The 21,550-nt window shown below is 40.1% G+C and overlaps 2 protein-coding genes across 2 annotated transcripts in view; one reads left to right on the top strand and one right to left on the bottom strand.

Annotated features, from left to right (window-relative positions):
• Positions 1–1,572: 1,572 nt before the first annotated feature.
• Positions 1,573–21,443, bottom strand: iav (transient receptor potential cation channel subfamily V iav). The gene is made up of 24 exons (XM_034970595.2): positions 21,311–21,443; positions 20,053–20,207; positions 19,148–19,288; positions 18,370–18,451; positions 17,568–17,663; positions 15,950–16,167; positions 15,210–15,435; positions 14,576–14,691; positions 13,996–14,244; positions 13,233–13,384; positions 12,190–12,320; positions 11,923–12,008; positions 10,738–10,899; positions 10,062–10,250; positions 9,651–9,766; positions 9,044–9,165; positions 8,302–8,673; positions 7,580–7,728; positions 6,533–6,668; positions 5,360–5,456; positions 4,386–4,469; positions 3,419–3,522; positions 2,713–2,818; positions 1,573–2,575 (listed from the first exon to the last, which is right to left on the bottom strand). Exons 1-24 carry the CDS (start codon positions 21,441–21,443, stop codon positions 2,425–2,427), a joined length of 3,573 nt encoding a protein of 1,190 aa, XP_034826486.1. The 3' UTR covers positions 1,573–2,424.
• The window catches only part of EndoG (Endonuclease G), a 56,244-nt gene continuing 44,579 nt past the window's right edge, over positions 9,886–21,550 (top strand). Inside the window, exon 1 of the mRNA XM_034970038.2 lies at positions 9,886–9,901. The gene's annotated coding sequence lies outside the window, so the exon portion shown is untranslated. The remainder of the gene's footprint in view (positions 9,902–21,550) is intronic.

Below are 21,550 nucleotides of genomic sequence, written 5' to 3'. Positions count from 1 at the left end.
TGCTCTTGATACATTTTTCGTAGGACATGAAATTTTACCACCAAATTCAGAAACACAGCGAAGGACAAAACATAGAAGATAAGCGTTTGTAACAACAGTCAATAGTCACTCACGCCTGTTAAACACTAACCAATTAAATTCGTGGATATAGCGACATGCTCATGATTTATTCATACTGCTGTGATTGGCTGATTCAACGAGTGCCGTAGAGTATAAATACACCGCCTACCACGGTAGTTTTCGTTACGCTATGTTACGCGTACGGAATGCTTCGAAAAATTTTATGTTTTATCCTTCACTGCTGATCTTTGATTCGATATATTTTGGCTGTACAACATTAATGTCAAAAACAGTCACTTCGCATTTGAGATGCTTTTAAAGAGTAGGTATTAAGATATGCTCCAATATTCAGCCATTAGACAAATTTCAGAGATGATAAATTGTCTATGTTTTTTACGATAATTTTAAAAATTCTAGTATTTAAAATTTGCCATTCCGTAGAACTTTTTTGCTGTGATATTTACTTTTATTCTTCACATAATAATAATAATAATTAGAACTTAAATCCTAATTCTAAAATATTTATAGGTGGACCAGAATTTCATGAAAAATATTGAAGTGGGATTCCGGAGTTAGCAGCGCTGTACTATGTGAGTATCCTGTGTACATAGTGCACTGTGGTGAATTATAATTCAATATTCACCACAGTACTATGTACATGGGGTGTTCGCGGAGTACAGTGTTGCTAAATTTGGAATTTCATTTCATGATATTCTGGTCTACCTATACCTATGCCTAGAAAGCTGTCTCTAACTCTAAAAGTAGACACTTTTAGAGTTTGAGACATTTAAATATTTTTCTCTTGCCTTTCTAGAGCATAAGTTGATACCAAAAAAGTTATATTTCTTTCAAATTTTTAAAGATTATCCCGAAACCTAGATGTTTAGTTTTCGAACTATGATTACGTACCTATTTATTAGAATGATTTTAAGATAACGTGCATAAAATAAGACTTATTCCAGTTTTATATTCTAGACCATTTTGTTTACTGAAAATATCTGATATATATATCTACGGGTGTCATAATTTACGGGTTTATCTTTTACGATTTTTTTATTAAAAACTTTACTTAGGTACCTTCCTAATTCATAAATTACTTTTACCTACAAAAAGTATTACTTGCACTTTTATATTATTTGATAGTGTGTTTACCAGTGTTTACGAACCTTATTATTTCTTTTTATATTATATTTATTGTATTTGTAGGAAATTCGTGAACTTTACAGCAGTGATTTGATATTTTATATTTATGACTTTGGTTTTTTGCATTTAACTACATCTTTGATTATCTCAATATTGTGGCTAACTCTGTTGCACCCTAAAGTAAACTAAAATGATAGGTCTAAATTTAATGCTATCCTTTTCCGCTCCAAACATTATGAAAGAGATAGCATTATATTAAGACCGGCATTTTAGTTTATAGATTGTGTACAACAGCATTAGCCACATTGCCCAAACTATATTTTTTACCTGATTTTTACATGGCAGCGAAATCCAATAAAAAACTTAAAGTAATAAGTTGTTTTATTTATTGCTTAAAATTGTTACTGGAACTGTAATCTTACAAGTAGTCAACATTTTAAAGTTTCTAACATAATATTTAACATAGGAAATATAATTTTCTCATATCGTCCACTTGCACGATCTGACTGAATTCTGAAACGCCTATTATTATTTAAGTGCTCCTTTTAATTGTTGTGTTTTTGGCATTTGGTCCATATATCAGAGTCCAAACATCAAAAATGGTTTTTGGCATTTGGTACAAAAGTCCAAACATCAAAAACTTGTTTTGACATTTGGTCCAAACATCAAAAAGTTGTTTTTAGCATTTGGTCGTTACCACTAGTACCCGTAGTATAAGATTTTACGTCACACCAAACGTTGCTAGAATTCGAGAGTCGAAACACTTCTGCGTTATAGTAAACTGGATCTTAATTGCCTTGTTTTAAAGCTCAAGTTTGTCTACACATCTACAGCCAGCGCTCCAAGCGGAAACCTTGCGAAATTAAAATCAGTGGCATTGAATTTTTTACTTCAATTCAAGGCATTTTAGGTCCATTTTACTTTGATGTTATTGTGTTTCGATTCTCGAATTCTAGCAACGTTTGGTGAGACGTAAAATCTTATACTACGGGTCAAATATACACATAAACATCAAAAAGGGACCCTGAGATACAGGTTTTGCAAACTTACTTCAGGGTCCCTGGCACAATTTTAAAAAGACCTTTTTTAAAACAAATAAATCATTATTTTCATTTCAAAAAGTCATCACTATACTTGAGGTGCACTTAATTGATTGGTGTTTTAGTATTCAACTGGTAGCATCATTTAATGTGAGAAATTAGATATAGAATTGAGAAAGCTTCAATACCGTTTAGGAGAACTGTCTGGAGAGTTGCGGGAGCTGACTGAGACGGAGGAACTGCTGGAGGATTGAATCAGGCGTGATAACCTTGACAGGGAAGCCGTCGCCCAGGGTTCTAGGGGACTTCCTGTCTCTGGAACTGGAGATATCCTGAAAAATTGATAAAATATAGCCTGAAGTGTAGGTACTTACTGAACCAAAGGCGCAAATACATCATTACCTACTGTGTTGTTGGATGTCGTGAATGGCAACCAAAGTCGTACATTTTAGAAAAGTAGACTACTCACCTATTATTGCGTCGCGGTCTAGCTGTTTTCGGCCTTGGTTTCTTGCGATCCACTTGTGTTCTCTGCGTTGGCGCAGCACTCTCTACTTCCGCACCGCTACCCGCGCCTGCCGGGAGTTAGTTTTTTGTTCTATGTTCTACTCATGACACTGCGGCAGGGCCACTAGGGTGGTCGCTACACACGAGCCTGCGGCCCAGTGCGTGCGCGGACGCAAAAGAAAACTCTTCTTCTTCATTCTGGGCTGGTTTCCGCACTTAAACGTTTCCGTCTGTTGTGCGTGCATCGCCCCAAGAGAACTCTTGTTGGAGCGTCGAAACACCAACGTTTAGGTGGAAGCGAACTGACAAAAGAAATCCGGCCGACGGCCCTACACAAGTGCAGGTCGGATGCATGACCTACACACCGTTCTATTATAACCCATCTACGATCCTCCCCAGTTTTTCACCCTAAATCGGCAGTGTCGTGAGTAGGCGTCTTTAGAACTGTTTCTTACTGACTTCCACTACATAAATAAGTAGTCGTAGATAGATATAATTGATAGAATCATTCATCGATCAATAGGTTAGTGAGATCAAGGGCTTGTCAACATAGAGTAGGATCTAAACAGATCTCACCATGAAGAGCTGTGCTCGTACCTTGCATGAGAAATTAGGAATTGCCTAGTTATAACTCATAATGCAACAAACACCTAAGTACAACTACTAACCCACTATAAATAAAGAATGCTCCACTGGGACTTGTCCAGTAGCGTGTTGTATGCACAATGGTCGAGCAGCTCTCATGCGGTCGTCGCGAATGCCGCCTAACGCGCTGGGGAAAAATCAATAAGTGAAAATAAGCGAGCACAGCGGGTAGGTATAGTACGTGACAGATCGAGGTGTGAGACGGGGGACGCCCCGCACAACTGTGCTATCCCGCACCGGGTTAGTGCGGGGCGTCCACACCCCGATTGCCATCTCGACCTGTCGCGCACTATGTACCTACTTAGTATTTCAATGATCAATCCCGATTCTTTACGCGCAAGTTTATATTTACAGTTTATTTTGACGAATAAATATGAATAGGTACCTAGTTATTAGTTAGGTAGGTACATAAGATTGTAAAATAATATTATGCGAATGTAGTTAGGTACATAATATTTTAGAACATTTTGCAAATGGCGACTGACTAAACGTTATAACGTTCGTCTGCTAAACGCGGCGATGAGGTTAGTTTCGCCGTTTTTAGGGTTCCGTAGTTTTTTTTATATACGGGTGTAACCAGAACGATGGCATAACGAAGACGGGTGATAGTACTGATGATTACTGGTATGACACCATAAAAAAATCCTAGTTAATATTTTGTAAAGGTTTACGATATACCTATTTGCAAATAAAACATCTGGCTGACGCTAGAGGTCAACGAACGTTACGTTAGTAGGTCACTCGAAGTCAATGCCGCGTCGTAAGCGGGGCATCGACCCGAGTTTTGCACGCTATATATTGCGGGTTTGAGAAATACAAAATGGGTATTGGATTTTTTTTTTAAATTCAAAATTGATAATTGTGTTTAGGTAACCCGATCGAACGGGTCCAGCTCGTTCGAAAATTGCCCTAAGTACCTATCAGAGAAGCTATAGTAGGTAGGTACATTATATACATACTACTTGGGTATATTTATAACTTTAAACTTACGAATTGTTACCCGAACTGAGTTGGTCTTCTATCGGCACATCGCTTTCTACGGCACTGCTTTCTGATGCCACAAAGTACATAGACCTAGAAAATCAATAACTATATAGGTCAGCCCTCCGATTGTGTAAGAATAACCATTTCATCGCTATCGCAATCGTCAACAAATTCTGCCCTTTGATTGGTTGATTCGCTGTTTACATTTTTTCACAGCCAATCAAAGGGCAGAATTTCTTGACGATTGCGATAGCCATGAAATGGTTATTCTTACACAATCGGAGGGCTGACCAGGCAAGGTGCAACATTTCTGGTCGGTGAGGTGCAACGCACGGCTATAGAGTGAAGTGGTGAGTCTCTTGATAACAACTCAAATCCTTTTAAAGCTTCGTACCTCAAAAGGAACCCTTATAGTACTTGACTATAAGACCTACCTATTTGCCAAATTTTATGATTCTAGGTCAACGGAAAGTACCTACCCTATAGGTTTTCTTGACAGACGGACAACGAAGTGATCCTATAAATAAGGGTTCCTTTTTGCGAGTCCGACTCGTATTTGGTCGGTTTATTTTTTATTTTGAGATTCTGATAACACGAATTCAGTTCCACTATCGATGAGTTCCACGTTCTAGTCCGATCGCCAGTTTTTAAGATAGACGTTTGAAATTATGGGTGAATTTCTGGTGGCAGGGCACTGCCAAAGAAATATATATAACTTATAACTAATACCTAATATTATAAAGGCGAAAGTTTGTATGTGTGTATGTTTGTTACTCCTTCACGCAAAAACTACTGGACGGATTTGGCTGAAATTTGGAATGAAGATAGATTATACCCTGGATTAACACATAGGTTACTTTTTATCCCGGAAAATCAAAGAGTTCCCGCGGGATTTTGGAAAACGTAAATCCACGCGGACGAAGTCGCGGGCATCAGCTAGTATATAATAATCTCGGACTTTGAACGGGGACATCTCTTACCTGGCGGGCACGTAGAGATGTGGCGGGGGCGGTGGAGCCCGACGTGACGCCGAGCGTGCCCGGCGAGCCCGAGCCGCCCTACCCAGTATGACTGAGTCTGAAATATAGTCAAATCAAAAATAATTACAATGGACACTCATCTAAGTACCCAGAATAGAACATCGACATAGGAATCCATCGAAGTACTTAGTACCTAACTACATAACATTTCTTTGACCTAGACACATGAGACATCCAGCAGACAGCTGCTTGATTGCGGTAGAATGACAGCCACAAAGTCACAATCGCAATCACCTCTGATTGGTTGACGCTCGCTCACTATTGGCAGAGATAATTTATTATTGGCTACAATGCATTGTTGCAACAAGAATCGCACACAAATTCAGCCAATCACAACAAATGAGAATATTGAGATTGTAATAAATGGTTGCAGGTATTACGAAATTGACCTACCGGTCTCCAGATCCAACATTTGGTGAAAAATTGCTTGCCTGTTCAAGTACCTACGTGGTGGGTGATACAGTTAAGATACTAGGTATCTTTACTTCAATCTGTATCTACCTGATTTGGTAGTTTAATCAGACCCATACCTACTTCAAATCATAAAAATTCACTCCATGTAATAAGAGCTTTGACGACTGTAGGGAGGATGTGTGCACAAGGGTAAATGAAGGAGAGCGCTAAACCGGTCGGACCGGATCTGTCCGGTCGTGTCAGAAATCAGAATTCAGTTCCATCTACTTTGAGAGTAAGCGAACATACACCTGTGTTTGTGGTTTTGTGCGCTGTAATACCTAATAGGTATATAAGCTAGGAAAGCCTAGTGGTTAGGACGTCCGACCTTCTAATCGGAGGTCGGTGGTTCGATCCCGGGCACCGGGCACGCACCACTAACTTTTAGGAGTTAACGGATTAAATATCACTTGCTTTTACAAGGAAATCATCGTGAGGAAACCTGCATGCTTGAGATTTCTACAGAATGTACTCAAAGGTGTGTGAAGTCTGCCAATCCGCACTTGGCCAGCGTGGTAGACTGTGGCTAAAACCTTTCTCACTCTGAGAGAATACCCATGCTCTGTAGTGAGCCGGCGAAGTGTTGCTCATGATTTTTCTGTGGAGCCACCGTGGTTTGGTCGGGACTCGGGAGGACCCATTTAAAGGGTACCTACTTACCTAATACAGGATCACTGTCGGTGTGCTCTTGTCTATCTCGTCTCCAAGCAGCGTCAGACGGCGGCAGGTCTGCAGCCACCCCGAACAGACCAGACACTGCGCCCGCTACGACCAAACGCGCTGATTTTGCCGTCGCCTACGAAAATCAAAAGGTTTTTAAAAATTCTCAAGTTTCTTATCTTGGCCTGCAAACAGTGGCGTGCACAGGGTTTGAAGCCAGGGTAGGCATTAGTTAGGTAGGAACCTGTTTACTGGCAGGTCATAATGAAAATTATGCATTGAGATATTACAACTGGGGTAAGCAGTGCATTTATGCCTCTATGACCTGCACGCCACTGCCTGCAAACAATTTTGAATTGAAGTATAGTCCGCGAAGGGTGAGATGGCAACCGTGGGACGCCCCGCACAGCCGTATTTCGACCGCAGCGGGTTAGCGCGGGGGCTGTGTGCGGCGTTCCCTCCCCAATTACCATATCGACCTGTCGCGTACTATAGGTATTAGAAACACTGAGGGCGAGAATTGATAAAAAATTTGGGGCACGAGGAGACATCACCCCACCTATCCATAGAGCGCATTTTGAGGCACCTACCACGTCGCTCGTTGCATAGGTAATAATAATATATAAGTATAGTACTTAGGTAGATAACTACTGTATACAGGCACAGCTGTGGCTGCAATTATTGTTTTCAAGACTTTTACAGTTTATTGTATTTGTACCTAAACAAAGCAATCTACTGTAGATTGTAGATAATATTTATAGTGTGATTAGTTACCAATTTTCAAAACTGGTATACTGTTTCAAAAATAATATATACTATTGCCTATAGTGTATACTATTACACTAAGTATACCTACACTATTGGCAATTGTGTAATAGTAGTTTGGCATTAGTGGGTAGGTACCTAGGTAATTTGTAGCAATTAATAATAATTTAGTCAGTGATTATTGCATTTCGATTCCTAGCCATTTTAAACCCACCCAGTACCACCTAATAATACGTAGGTGAACAGTGTATTTGTGCCTATATGAATAGCCAAAGTTATTACCGCAGCATTGATGTCAATTTCCGGCACTTCTGCGAGATCTGCCGCCTTTTCCGCTAAGGTCCTCACTTCTGGGTTGTCAGGACCTGCCTTTGCCTCAATAGACACCAGTTCTCGAAGGTAATCTCTGAACACCTCCTCACTTGGTTGTGCTGAAACATAAATTTTCATCTTAAAACAGCAGGTTTAACTCATAGTGATTAGTGACAGTAAACAGCCGCAGCCGGCCTGTAAGTCATACAGTAGAAATTAGAATATACCTAATGTCTCACATACTGTTCTAAGCCTAAGGTTATTTACTGAAAACATGATACGGATTTATGAAACTGTAAGTCCCGCAAATTGCTAATACGCGTGGTCGCCATTTTAGTGACGTCAGCACAAGACTGAAGTTTCGAGCTGATGGTATATTTTTATTTCGGCTGACGTCAAAATGACGTCATTTCGATGTTAATGAGACATAGTTCCAGCGGAATATCAATTTGCGGGACTCATACCCTCCAACAAATCGGTTCAATAAAATACTACTTGCATTTTTAAATATAAGTAGGTACCAAGATAGAGATAATACGTTCCTTTTGTTGAAATTATAACTACCCCATATAATTTTTTTTCCACAAAATATTGGTTTATGTATTAAACTTGTTCAACTGCTCAATTAAAACTGAAGTGCTGATATAATTAATGTAGGTACATACCTACTATCTAAATACAAAATAACTCACGCATTATATTCATATTCTGTAAATCTTGAGGTGACAAACTCATTCCTAAAACCTCTAGCTGCATGGGTCCTTGAGCAGGTTGACCAAATTGACTAATAGTGGGCATTTTCATCTGGCCTGGAGCTATAGGCACTTTTGCTTGACCAGTCATGGGCACTTTTACTTGACCAGTCATGGGCACTTTTGCTTGACCAGTCATGGGCATTTTTATTTCCAAACTGGATTTCGATAGTGGCTGGTTCAAGGTGACATTCAAGTGGTTTGGAGAAGTGATTTGTTTTGTGTTCGGCTGTGCTTGATTGGGAACACCTGTAGCTGGTGTTACACCGTTCACTAGAAGATCTGGTGTTGGCTGTTTTTGTAGTTCCGTGCCTAAAAAAATATGGTTATTTAATGTTGACTGATATAGGTACCTATATGTAGCGTTCCGCCTCTCTTCTTACCACAAAATAGATTGATAAATCACCCACTGCGCAGGTTCAATCATGACGCGAAATGTAGACTAAGACGTGATGTTACCCTTTACACGTACGACATCGTTCAATGGTCAAGGGCTAATCCTTGTATGAAAATACACTAATGTAGTCTGCCAATCCGCACATGGCCAGCGTGGTAGACTATGGCCAAACCCTTCTCACTCTGAGCACCCGTGCTCTGCAGTGAGCCGGCAATGGGTTGATCATGATGATGATTTAGCGTCGTAAACTCGTAATTCATTAAAAATATTAAACTAAAAACTAACCAGTGTTAGTTAGGTCAAGGTCATGGGCAAAAGCCATGACATTGAGAGCCGACGAAAGAGCCGGTCCAACGCCCGTGCTTTGAGCCTCTGCCGAACCCACCAGCTCTGGTGGAGGCAAGGATCTATAAGCCGTAAAATACTTATGTATTATGTAAAATTAAGGTAAGTAATCTAAATATAAAAAACGAAAAGCTGACTGACTGACTAACTGACTTATCAACGTAGGTATATAGCTCAAACTCCTAGACGGATTGAGCTGACATTTGACATGCAGAGAACTATTATAAGGTAGACATCCGCTAAAAAAGGATTTTTGAAAATTCAACCCTTAATGGGGTAAAATAGGGGTTTGAAACTTGTGTAGTCCACGCGGACGAAGTCACGAGCATAAGCTATTGACTTAATAAGAAAAGGAAAAACCGTAAGATTTTTTTAAATCGATCCTTCGAACCGGATTAAGTATACAAAATTCTTAAGCCTATTATTTGAGAACTGATGCCCGGAGCAAATCAAGTGCATAAGTCCAGCGCATTATATTTTGTTAACTTTCGTGATGCATAGGTAATTAAAGTATTTACTCCAAGTACATTATGTGCATTTAACTCACTTTAAGGGTGCCTTGGTGGGGGTGGATATAGACACTCGTCCCCACATGAGACGCCTCAACTCCTCGCCACTCATGTTTCTTCTACGTAGTTCTGCTATTGTCACTTTTCCAACTCGCTATAAAAGATACGTGTAAGAGCATTTTGGGGTCGAAATCTGCTAATATCAGAGTCTGGTATATAGATTAAGCCAGGTGTCTTTCTTTGTAAAAATACCTTTTTTAAGATAGAGGCACTATTTTTATTACCTAACATTGTTTTCAAATCGATTTCTGTCACGCTCACTTCAGAAAAAAATTTATAAGCTCACCCATGATATCAGATAAATCCCAAGAACACCTTATAATATCAAAGTAATTCGTTCAAGATATTTTCCGCTATTCCGAAAAATATATTTCCACCTACATACTTACCTTCCAATTAGTCAAAGCGCCTTTCCTCTGTTTCGCTCTGGTCTTTGCTTTGCTCTTGATGACCATGACCCCTCGCTGCTCGTACCGAGGGTCGTCAGATGGGCCCAGCCCTATTGAGTACTCCTGGAGGTATCTATGAGCATCCTCTTGAGATACTGATCGTTCCAACGACACTACTATTTTGGCCCACTGAAATTAGAAGGAAAAATATATACATAATATGATTCTATGCGGTTTTAAGTGTTCTAACCGTCACAGTTTCAAACTAGGTTTCACTAACTCCCAAATTTTAATATGCAGTTTTTTTGTCAGTAATGGCCACATTGACTAATATTCCCAGTTCCCCTCCAAGTGTAGTGCTGAGAGTAGGTACCTAGTTACAACAATAGTCACCGGGAGTCGGGACGAGCCCAATGGGCGTAGCGGAAGGGGCATCAATGTATTCGTATTTTTGTCGTAAGCAATCTCGGAGCCTCCCAATATGGCTAGGTTTTAGTAGGTAAAAATCCTACATGTTAATCCGATGTCTTTCGTCCGTTAGGAAAAATGGCACCTACAGCAATGGTGCAACTGTCGACTTTTTGGATTCTAATCCTTTTCCTTCTCCTCCTAGTCCAAGGATCCTTAGGTTCTTAATCGTTCCTTGACCTTTGATCTAGAATTAGTAAATAGTTACCTGTTTGACCCACTCCTTCTCGGACTGCTCAATGACGTGCGCATACGTGTTGCCCATCATAGCTATCAGCATGTTGAGCAGCAGGATCGGCACAAACACCATGAATAAGGCAAACACTGTCTTCGACAGGTTCGGGTACGTGGTTTGACTCAGGTCCGTGTACTGTTCAAATAAGTTTTATGATGAATTATGCTATGTATTTTAGATGGTTCCGTAAAAAATGTATTTGCGACAAGAATGACATTTTGTGGTCCTTCGAGCCGGATAACCCGAGAAAACTTTAAGAAAGAATCAAATTGAGATAATCATAATTCCCTTAGGTAAGTCTCGAGGGTCATCTTTTTATAATTAAAGGTAAGTTTGTAAGATAATTCATGTAATGGTCCTCAACTACAGGTGGCGTCAGAAAAAAGGAACTCTGACCTTGTACTTGCCCAGTATGGGATATTATCGACCTACGTTGGCAAATCGTTTACCAAAAGCTACCATCACAAAGAATTGTTTTTGCGTGCCACAAACCTCACCATTAGCACAACAAACCACAGTGAAGAAATCCCTCAGTAAACTCACCAATCCCTACTACTTAAAAAGAAAAGTAACACATGGAACTACAAGTATGACAAGAACACATTTACGACATACACACGACGCGACGGAAGGAAGAATGAACGACAAAAACCTGCCACGCTGTTCTTTGCGGGTAGGTGCACAAATTCAAACATAACAGATCACGTAGGTACAGCACAAAGAACAAACAACTGAATATATACCCTTTTTTACCCAAAACTAATAAATTACCTCTCTGCGTACTGAAACCTAAAAAGAAATAAAAATAATGCCCATTTAAAAAACTTAGGAAAAAACATCTGTAAAAAACTAAAAACGGATTTAGTTCAAAATCAGAAAAAAAAGATATAAAGAGGGTAGGTGATTTATTTATTGTCAACTTGTATTGAACCAGAAAATCTTCTTCAAATCCCGAATTAAACAGATCAGCGTGGCTAGGTTTTTTACTATCAAAATAGTATCTAAGTCCGAAAATAAAAGTGCACACAAACTGTGTCAAAAATCGTAATATGGTTGCAACAAACGTCACCATCGACAACTCAGAGCGCGAGGCTCAAGTGTCAATTTAGTTTGTCTGCACTTTTAAACATTTTGCAGTAAGTATTAAATCATACGTACACTGTAATCGCCCAATGTAATCTGAAACAGTGCCATCCATGTGCTTGGGTAACTTGAAAATAAAGTTGACTGTACATTGGGAAAACCTGCAAAAATCAAGATTCAATGAAGATAGAAAATCGTGTGTGCTATTTACGGTTTACCACTCAACGTCTCGGCAAGTTGAATTTAGACGGAAGTCGATCTGCAGTTATAGTACCAAGTCAATAAATAGAGACAATAAACAGAGGCACGAAGATTCAGAATATGTCGCAGTATAGGTTATACCTTTATATAAAAAGTAGAAAGACTGCGAGAAGCCAAAGAGCACGATGCAGTAGATGATGCCAAACGTGAACATGTCTCCCGTGATCATGCTGTAGATCATCGTCACGAATGGGCCGGTCAACTTCACTGCCCTGGAAACCAAAACTTTTAGGTTTGAGGAATCTGCGTCATCTGCGTGGACTGCCGTGTGGAATGACCGTTTTGGAATTTGTTTTTAGGCACGTGCCTAGGGGCGTGAGGTTACGAAAGGGCGCGCGCAATCATGTAGAGTTCCATTACCTGGCTTACCTAATTATCACTACTAAGTATAATTTTATCTTGGAGTGACCGAACCTGCCTCTTCTTTAATGTAACACAGTGTCCTGACATGATATTCTTCACTCGTTCAAATAAATAGTATAATCCTAACTGCCAGCTATGCAATGAGATGATTCCGCGTTCTTTTGAAATTAGTTAGTAAAAATTTTAATATGACTGCTAGAGGGGCGCCTATGAGGTGCTTGCCTAGGGCGTTATCGACATATAATCCGCCTCTGTCTCGCCCCCTGGAAGTGAGACTGTGACAGCAAAGTGATTAAGATTTCGACCTCTTATTCCGTATTCGGGGTTTCCGGGCTTTGAAGTTTGAATCCCAGGCACATACTTCTAAATTTTCGGAGTTTGGTATGTGTGTTTTACGCAATTAAATATCACTTCCTTTAACGGTGAAGGAAACCATTGTGGGAAAACTTGCGTGCCTCAGGGTTCTCCATAAGCTCTCAAAGGTGTGCGAAGTCTACCGATTTGTACATGGCCCAGCGTGGTGGATTATAACTAAACCCTTCTCATTCTGAGAGGCAGCTCGTGTACAGTAACATCACTAACATCTACACATATATCGCTGGTTCAATAAACTACAGATGAATATACTGCTGCTAGTTCGCGACAATCCGCTCTCTGCGCTTAAAAGGTATTTTCTTTTTCAAGCCTTTTTGATCCAGTTTTACAAAATTCTCATATTGGATGCTCATAAAAACGTAGTAGGTATGCCAAGAGATAGTTACCCAGCAAAAAACATAAGTAGAAACCATGACCCTGGCAACACGAAGATGAGTATTCCTTCTTCGAGTGTAGTTTTTCGGCTAAGTCGAGCTGGTATGCATGCTAAGAGAAGAATGTTCGATGCTAAAAATATGAACTTTGCTGGTTCGTGGATCTGAAATACAAAGACTTCCAATTTTAATATTTTTAATGCTCCCTAGTCCCTTGTTTGATTTGCAAGCTCATTATTTGATTGCTATTGTATCGAGTGGGATGTCTAATGAAATAAATAAAAAATTCTGAGTTCATAAATATAAACATAGTAGGTATAGTATACCAAGCGACAGAAACCCAATTTTACTATAATATTTCAGCGTTTATTAAAACGACCATAGCGGGACTTTATCTTGTTGACTTTATGCTTTATGATAATACTAGCTGATGCCCGCGACTTTGTCCGCGTGGAATTAGTTTTTAAAAATCCCGTGGGAACTCTTTGATTTTCCGGGATAAAAAGTAGCCTATGTCACTCTCCAGGTCTTTATCTATACCCAGGCAACAAATCACGTCAATCCGTTGCGCCGTTGCGACGTGATTGAAGGACAAACCAACAAACAAACAAACCAATAAACCAACAAACAAACACACTTTCGCATTTATAATAAGGGTACTGATTTTTTGGCTGACATAAAGATGCTATATCTACACAATAACGTTTGGTACTTACCTATAAAAGAGACCTTAACATATCCTGTAATAGTAAAAAAGTCGATAACTTTGACTCACCAGCTGTTTAAAATACGCGATAAGGCCCTGATTCTTAATTTCATCGCCCTGCTGCAGTATAATATAGCACAGGGTGCTTATGATCGTGCCCAGTTCGGTGGACAGTCGTATGCCGGACCTCGCGTCGTTCACCGCGAGCCCCCAGTCGGGGTGGACGTCGGCTTCCAGGCTGCTGTGGCGCAGGTACACCGAGATGGACAGCAGCAGAAGGTGGAGCATTAAGATGAGAAGCCTTTTGAGAAATTTTGTCTGTAACAGACGAAACATTGTGTAAAAATGGTTTCAGTATCCGCTACGTTTCATATTGATGTGGGCAATATCTGTGGGTTTGTGGCCACTCGAATTATTATCCAAAGGAACCCCCAAACAAAATATGTAATTCATTGGAAAGAGGTCACTATTCTTATATGAGGAATACGACGTGGAAAGATTGAATCTTTGTCTTTACTATAGGACCAATAAAAAATTCTCAAGGGCGTTATAAAATTCTAACCGCGAAAACCCCTCGATGGTGACCTTGCTCGGTGCGTATTAGACAACTCTAGAATCTATATAAGAATGCATCAGTGTGGCTACTTACCCTGGCGAAAGTTTTCCACTTTTCCTCCAGCAGCCTCTGAATAATACCTCCGTCCAACATGTTCAAGTGCTCTTGTTTCGTACCATTGAGAATGATGAACAACGCCGAGTTCCAATCTGTAACACAGTTAGTGGATTGTAGACCTTTAGAGCATCAGTAGTTTTTAACTTAACCTACTAACCTTCCTTCATCCTTTTTATAAGTCGGTTAATGAATAAAGAATAATTGTCTAAAAAACATACGCATTTTCGTCTAATACGTAGAGCAAAACCTAGTTCTGTCTAGATGCGAAAATATTATCTTAATAGGTCTAGTGTTTACAGCTGCGCATGCGCAAATAAAGTTTTCTTACAATCCAGGGGGGTTTATGTTATTTCAATAATATTTATTTATTTATTTATACTTTATTGCAAACAACACAAAGTAAACATTGAGAAAAAACATACAAGGATCTTAATCTAATATCTGTAGCATGCAAAGGCGGCCTTATCGCTAAAGCGATATCTTGCAGGCAACCTTCAAAGGAATCATGAAAGCACGGGTTGGATGCGGCAGCCGAAAATGCCCCTAGGTATATTATATTATTTTAAATTAATGGAATGGTATGGAAGAAGTATACTTATTATGCACTTACTTGTTCGTCCATCAGGCAACAAAGTATCCAACGCGTTTAGCGGATAAGCAGAGCAGGTGATGTTGGAATACCTCCAAAACTCCCTGGACGACAGCTCCAACATCTCCCTGAACACGGACGCTCTGCCCAGTTGACAGGCTAGCGTCAGTGGTGTAAAGCCAGCCTTATTGAGTCGGCCATTGCTGGCCGGGAGCTTGGGATGTCGGAGAGCGTAACCGAACATATCCTAGAAACAAAGCCCTTTAATTTTGGATTTGTCTAAGCTTAGGAGTTGTAAAATAAGGTGTGGGCATTGATCTACCCTTTATACTTAGATATACCTATATACAGATTAAGCTTATACTTAGATTCAAAAAAAGAAATTAGGTAGGAAGAAAACTAGGTAGTTACTTAGTGACCCGTCGATTTAAGCCGTGCCACTTGCGTCGTCCAAATCAACGATTCACGTTGACAGCGAATTATTTAAAACGGGTTGAGTAAAACTAAACCTTTAATACATAATTGGTACAGTACGCGGCAGAAAGTAATGTACATCGACCTTTAGAAGGAGATAGCGAATTTGTAGAGCATTGTCTCTGTCGTTGAGACCGACAAAACGTCACATAGGTATGAGTGACAGAGACAACGCTCTACAAAGCCGAAATGTCACTATAAAGGCCGATGTACATTACTTACGGCCGCGTTCTGTACCTACATAGTTTGTAGCCGCTTAAACAAATAACGTTTTAAGAAATTCATACCAGTTTATCACAAACTACAACCATATGCAGTATCATATTCCCGAACGAATCTTGAGCGTCTGGATCAGCCCCGGAGTCCAGAAGCAGGTTGTATACTGCCTCGTTGGCGCAACAAGCTGCCCAGGCGAGGGGGTACTCCCCCAAGTAGGCAAGACCTTCGTAGTTGGTCTGACGCGTTGGTGGCACTTTTTGTTGGTCGCGGGGTAGGAAGAAACTACCTGTTTCAAGTGCAAAGTATGAAAGATGTAAGTATAATACGCGACAGGTCGAGATGGCAATCGGGGTATGAGGCGGGGGGACGCCCCGTACACTAGCACAGCGCGCGCGCTCGCCCGCACCCTCAAGAGTACTACGCATATACAAGGTTTTGCATGAAAACAAAATCGTATTCATCAGTTATATATATACAACCGCTGGACCGATGACCTGAAGAAGGTGGTGGGGAGCGGTTGGATGAGGAAGGCGGAGGACCGTGTTTGGTGGCGCGCTCTTGGAAAGGCCTATGTCCAGCAGTGGACGCAAACAGGCTGATGGATGGATGGATGATATATACAACACATGTATTTTTGTTAGGAAAACTATAAATAAAACAATCCACACAAATATCACATTTACAAAAATTAAAACTAAAACTCGTCGAGCCAGTTAGCTTATCCTACCCAAAACTAGAACAAATTATGGCAGAAAAACCCTAACCTATGAAGGAGCTAAACTTTATAACCAAATACCTGCACACATAAAAAATGTACACTCATTCAATGCATTTAAAACTGAATTAGCTGCTCACATTATGAGTAATGCGAATCACTTCGACAAATGCATTGAATGAGTACCTAAATGGCGAATATTTGTAAAATTTATTCTTAGAATTAAGTTCTCATGTAAGTGACTTTGTCTTTATGAGAATAAACGTCTTTAAACCTAAACCTAAAATGTTGGCGGGGGACAGGGGAGAATGCTTTGTTGTGATTGGTGGACTCAAAAGTCCCGTGATCAAGATAATGTGCGGAATGAGGGTACCGAACGGGCGTGGGCTGACTTTTATGCTAATCAACTGCCTAATAAGCTTGGCGATCGGGGGTGTCCGGCTTAGGCGTCTATAGGTGGTCTACTGTGCACATAATATACAAAGATTTTTAGCGTATCGGCTGTTCGGAAAGAGCCTGACCACATAAAAATTAAAAAACGTTTCCTTTTGTGTACATCACAATTTCAGCGGTCTTTTGCGTAAGCAATACCTTTGCATTTTTGTTTACTTGCTGCCTACCTAATCCATATCCGTACTAATATTATAAATGCGAAAATGTGCTGACTGTCTGTCGATTATGATGAAATTTTATTACAGAGTTATCTTACATCCCGGGGACGGACGTAGGCTACTTTTAATCCTGGAAAAACAAAGAGTACCCACGGGATTCTTAACGGCCCATGCGTTTAACAGATTTACATGCAATTTGGTAGGTACAAAGATAGCTTGAGTTCCGGAAATTGACATAGGCAACTTTTTATCCCGGAAAAACAAAGATTTCCCACGGGATTTTTAAAAACATAAATCCACGCTGACGAAGTCGCGGGCATCATCATTCTTTAATAACTTAAAAACAGTACATTTCCTTACCAATGGCTTTTTGACTGACATCTGCCCCAGCCTCCACTAGATCTTGGACCAGCTCATTATTGCTGTATGCGATGGCAAGGTGCAATGAGCTCGCACCTGGAAGATATAGGACTTAATAAAGATGGCGGCCGTCATGTTTAAATTTTAATTTAAACCAACGATGCGGACGTTTTAATTTTAAGCTTATTTCGTGGTTTAACGGTATATAAACGGGTACATACCACGATTAATTTGCTGTTTTTATTTGCCGATATTTCAACCAAAGTGCACAGCACAACGGGATTGCGGTGCTGCGAGAGATGAAGTTCAAGCTGTCATGCGGTGTTGCGAGAAATGCGGACTTTGGTTTAAAACGCCATGTTATTATTTAAATTACAAACAAAATTATGATTATCTAAATATATAAAAGAGAAATACCACTCACTCATTCACTCACTGACTAATCACGAAATCTCAGGAACTATAAAGCCTATAAACTTGGAATTTGGAAGGTAGGTTCCTTCTAGAACGTAGTGTCAGCTAAGAAGCGGTTCTGAGAACATCCCCCCGTAAGGGGGAGAAATGGGGGGTGGAAGGTTGTATGAAAGTCCTATGTTTTTGAAGTTAGAGACATGAAAATCGACATATAGGTTAATAGCTTTAAATAATAAAAATCTTTATAAGTCAATTCGGGAAACTCCCCCCTTAAGAGTAGGTAAGTGAGGCCTTTTGCAGCGGGAAAATTTCAGAGCTCATGAGAAACCAGAAATTTTACGCGGACGAAGTCGCTGGCAACTGCTAGTATATAATATTATCAACATACCCAAATATTCCTCTCCTTCAACGACATCCAATGAAATTTTCGGAAAACATTTTACTAATGTTCTGGCTAACCGTGTGTGTATCTAGAAACAACGCCTAGGTTAGTATTTCTATATGTCGGTTAAAATAAAATTGAAAGGACATAATATGAGCTACGGCCACGATGAACGATTGTTGGTAGGAACTTTCAAGTTACAAGGGGATTACAGATGTAAGTTGGAACGTTCACATTTTTGTTCCGTTTGCCGTGGAGACCCTGGGGCCAAGGCGTCTTAGTGCAAATTTTTTTTAGGAAGACATTATAGCCTCATCTGGTGACAGAAGGGCTGGCTCATTTTTTGCGCAATGGATCAGCCTGGCTGTCCGGCACCATTCCACGCGAGCATGATTTGTATAGATAGTAGTTAATTAGATAAGGCTAGCTGTAAGTTTTATTGTAATATTTTCTTTCAATAGTTGGAACCAAAATTGACAAAACGCCACGTGTTTTCGTGCTCATAGTTTCAGCATAGCAATAAGTATGTATAAGTAATCTTGGAAAGTCACCCAGATCCAAACACATAGGTACGCTATCAATAATCAATAGATCTTCGCCCTTTTGACAAGTGAAAAATCTTAGGCTAAAAACAATAAAAAGTTTGAAGACCTCTATTCTAGACCAAAACACAAAACATGTCTTCGAAATATCTTATCTTTTTAATTTTTGCTCTTTTTAATAAGTAGGATGACTCCACTAAAGCTCAATTTTTTAGGATATTATTACTTAATCTACCTTTTACCTTAGTATCGCAAATGATGAGCACATGCAGGAGCGACTCGCCGAGCGCTCCACGGTAGCTCATTTGCCAGCACGCGGTGTGATCCTCCCATTTGGCCAGGGGATCGTGGGGGGACAGTGATGCCTCGATTGGTAGTACCACCTTGTAGGATTAGTACAGGTAATGATTAAAAAAACTGAAAAAATAAGCCAAGTGCGAGTCGGGCTCGCACACGAAGGGTTCGTGATTTTATGAAGATTTTTTTTTTAAATTTTATGGCAACCATTTTGAAATTTATATTACCAGCTGATGCCTACGATTTCGTACACGTGGATTTAGATTTTTAAAAATCATGTGGGAACTCTTTGATTTCCCGGAATAAAAAGACACTCTCCAGGTCTTTAACAATATCCAATATCCATGCAAAAAATGACGTCGATTCGTTGCTCTGTTGCGACGTGATTGAAGGACAAACCAACAAACAAACACACTTTCACATTAAGGTATAATTGCACACTGATATCTATTCCTATGAATGTCATCAGCGGCAGGTGATGACATATGGATCCGAGACATGGTCGCTTATTATGGGCCTCATAAGAAAGCTCAGAGTCACTCGTGCGATGGAGAGAGATGCTTGGGGTGTCTCTACGGGATCGAATCAGAAATGAGGAGGTCCGTTGGAGAATAGTTACTAGAGCAACCGACTTGGGTCAACGGGTTGCGAAGCTGAAGTGGCAATGGGCAGGGCACATAGTTAAACCGATAGACGTTGGGGTCCGAAAGTGCTGTAATGGCGACTTCGATTCGATTCAGGCGGCGCAAGACCGTGGCGTGTGGAAGTCCCTACAAGAGACCTATGTCCAGTGGACGTCTATCGGTTGATGATGATGATGATGATTCCTATGAAGCTTAGTAACTCTTACCTGCTCTTGATCTCTGAATTTCCACCTCAAATATTCAGCTCTATTTATGACCCTGCCTCTACCTCCCGCGTACATGTACGCTGAAAACTCTTCACGTATTAGCCGCTCTGCCGCAGCCATTCCACCTTTTGTGTAAGTCTCTAGTAGCAAACCACCTAAAACAAAACAAAAACTGGTCAAGTGCGTGTCATACCACGCGCAGTGTAGGGTTCCGTATAGTTGCCAGTCACAATATTATACAAGCTGTTTTAAATAACAACAGTCCGCGGACGCGGACGACAGACATGGCGAAACTGTAAAAGGGTTCCTTGTTTACAACGCAACTACAACCGACAACGGCTTAATACTTAGGTAGGTAACATTTAAAAACAGAAAATAATAAAGTTAGTTAGTTACGATGTGTGTCAAAACTTTTATTGATTTAATTATAGGTAGGTACTTAAAACTTTAACATGTAGTTTTTTTATTCTTTATTTTGTTTTGGGCTTTTTAAAAAAAAATTATAGCCAGCCTCTAAACTAATTGTACAGCATAGGTAGGTATAGTTAGTTAACTAGGGACTTATCTTAATTAAAAATCAAAAAAGCATCCTAGCTGCCTCTAAAGTAGAGGTGTTACGGATAAGTATTCACATCCGCAAATGCGGAAAATACGCATTAATTCAGACATCTGCATCCGCAATCAATCAATGCGGAGCTTTTGCGGATGCGGATTCATATTTGCAACAACTAATGCCTGCAAAGAAAGTAGGCGGGGCCAGAGTGGCGCGTGCCTCGCGTGTTTTTGCTAGATGATCACTATGTTCGTTTGCTAACGCACCAATTAAAAAGTGTACAACAGTAGCTACGCAACTGGGGTGTTACTATATTCGCATCCGCATCCGCAAATACGGAACATTCGCATTAATCCAGCCATCTGCATCCGCATCCGCGCATTTCAAAGTATTGGCATCCGCAACAACCCTGCTCTGAAGTATTCTTTGTCAGTCAGACAGTCAGAATTCTTTGAAATAAATACGGTCTACTCCTGACATCATTTAATTTTAAATTATGTTTTGACTGCGTTTCGGACACATTCACTCAACAAAAATGTTGGGTGATCGTCATCGCCTATGCTATGCTACTATACAAACCTACACAAACACACAAACACATATCGCAGTTTTGAGCGTGAACTTTTTTAACATGTCTACTTAGTTACGCAAAGTTGAGGTAAAATAAAATGAACTAGTAAAGCGTGGCTGTGGCATATTTTGTACCTTTTTTATAATCTGCGAGTTTATAGAGAACTGTATGGTCTTCGCTACTAGGTTGAGAGATGACTCGGTCGAGAACTGAACCCACTGCCGGGACACGTGAAGCTGAACACAGCTTGCCCAATGCTTTACCCATTTCACTGTAATATGAAGATAACTAATTGTATTGTCACCAAAAGCTTATAAACCGTTAAATCTTAAAAAACTAGAATCCAAAGTCGTCAGAAAAAAAATTTACAATCG

The sequence above is a fragment of the Maniola hyperantus genome, chromosome 7, assembly GCF_902806685.2.
Source record: "Maniola hyperantus chromosome 7, iAphHyp1.2, whole genome shotgun sequence".
Lineage (NCBI taxonomy): Eukaryota > Metazoa > Arthropoda > Insecta > Lepidoptera > Nymphalidae > Maniola > Maniola hyperantus.
The sequence above is the reverse complement of the archived record's forward strand: the minus strand, read 5'-3'. Positions and strand labels throughout refer to the sequence as shown.

Bases quoted from the DNA above. Each gene is read 5' to 3' on its own strand.
- iav (XM_034970595.2), bottom strand. From the start codon at position 21,443: ATGGGTAAAGCATTGGGCAAGCTGTGTTCAGCTTCACGTGTCCCGGCA. The intron at 18,452-19,147 runs GTAAAAGGTAGA...CGTTGTTTCTAG, and splicing joins TCATCATTTGCGATACTAAG to ATACACACACGGTTAGCCAG. The intron at 6,669-7,579 runs GTAATAACTTTG...TGATTTTCGTAG, and splicing joins AAATTGACATCAATGCTGCG to GCGACGGCAAAATCAGCGCG.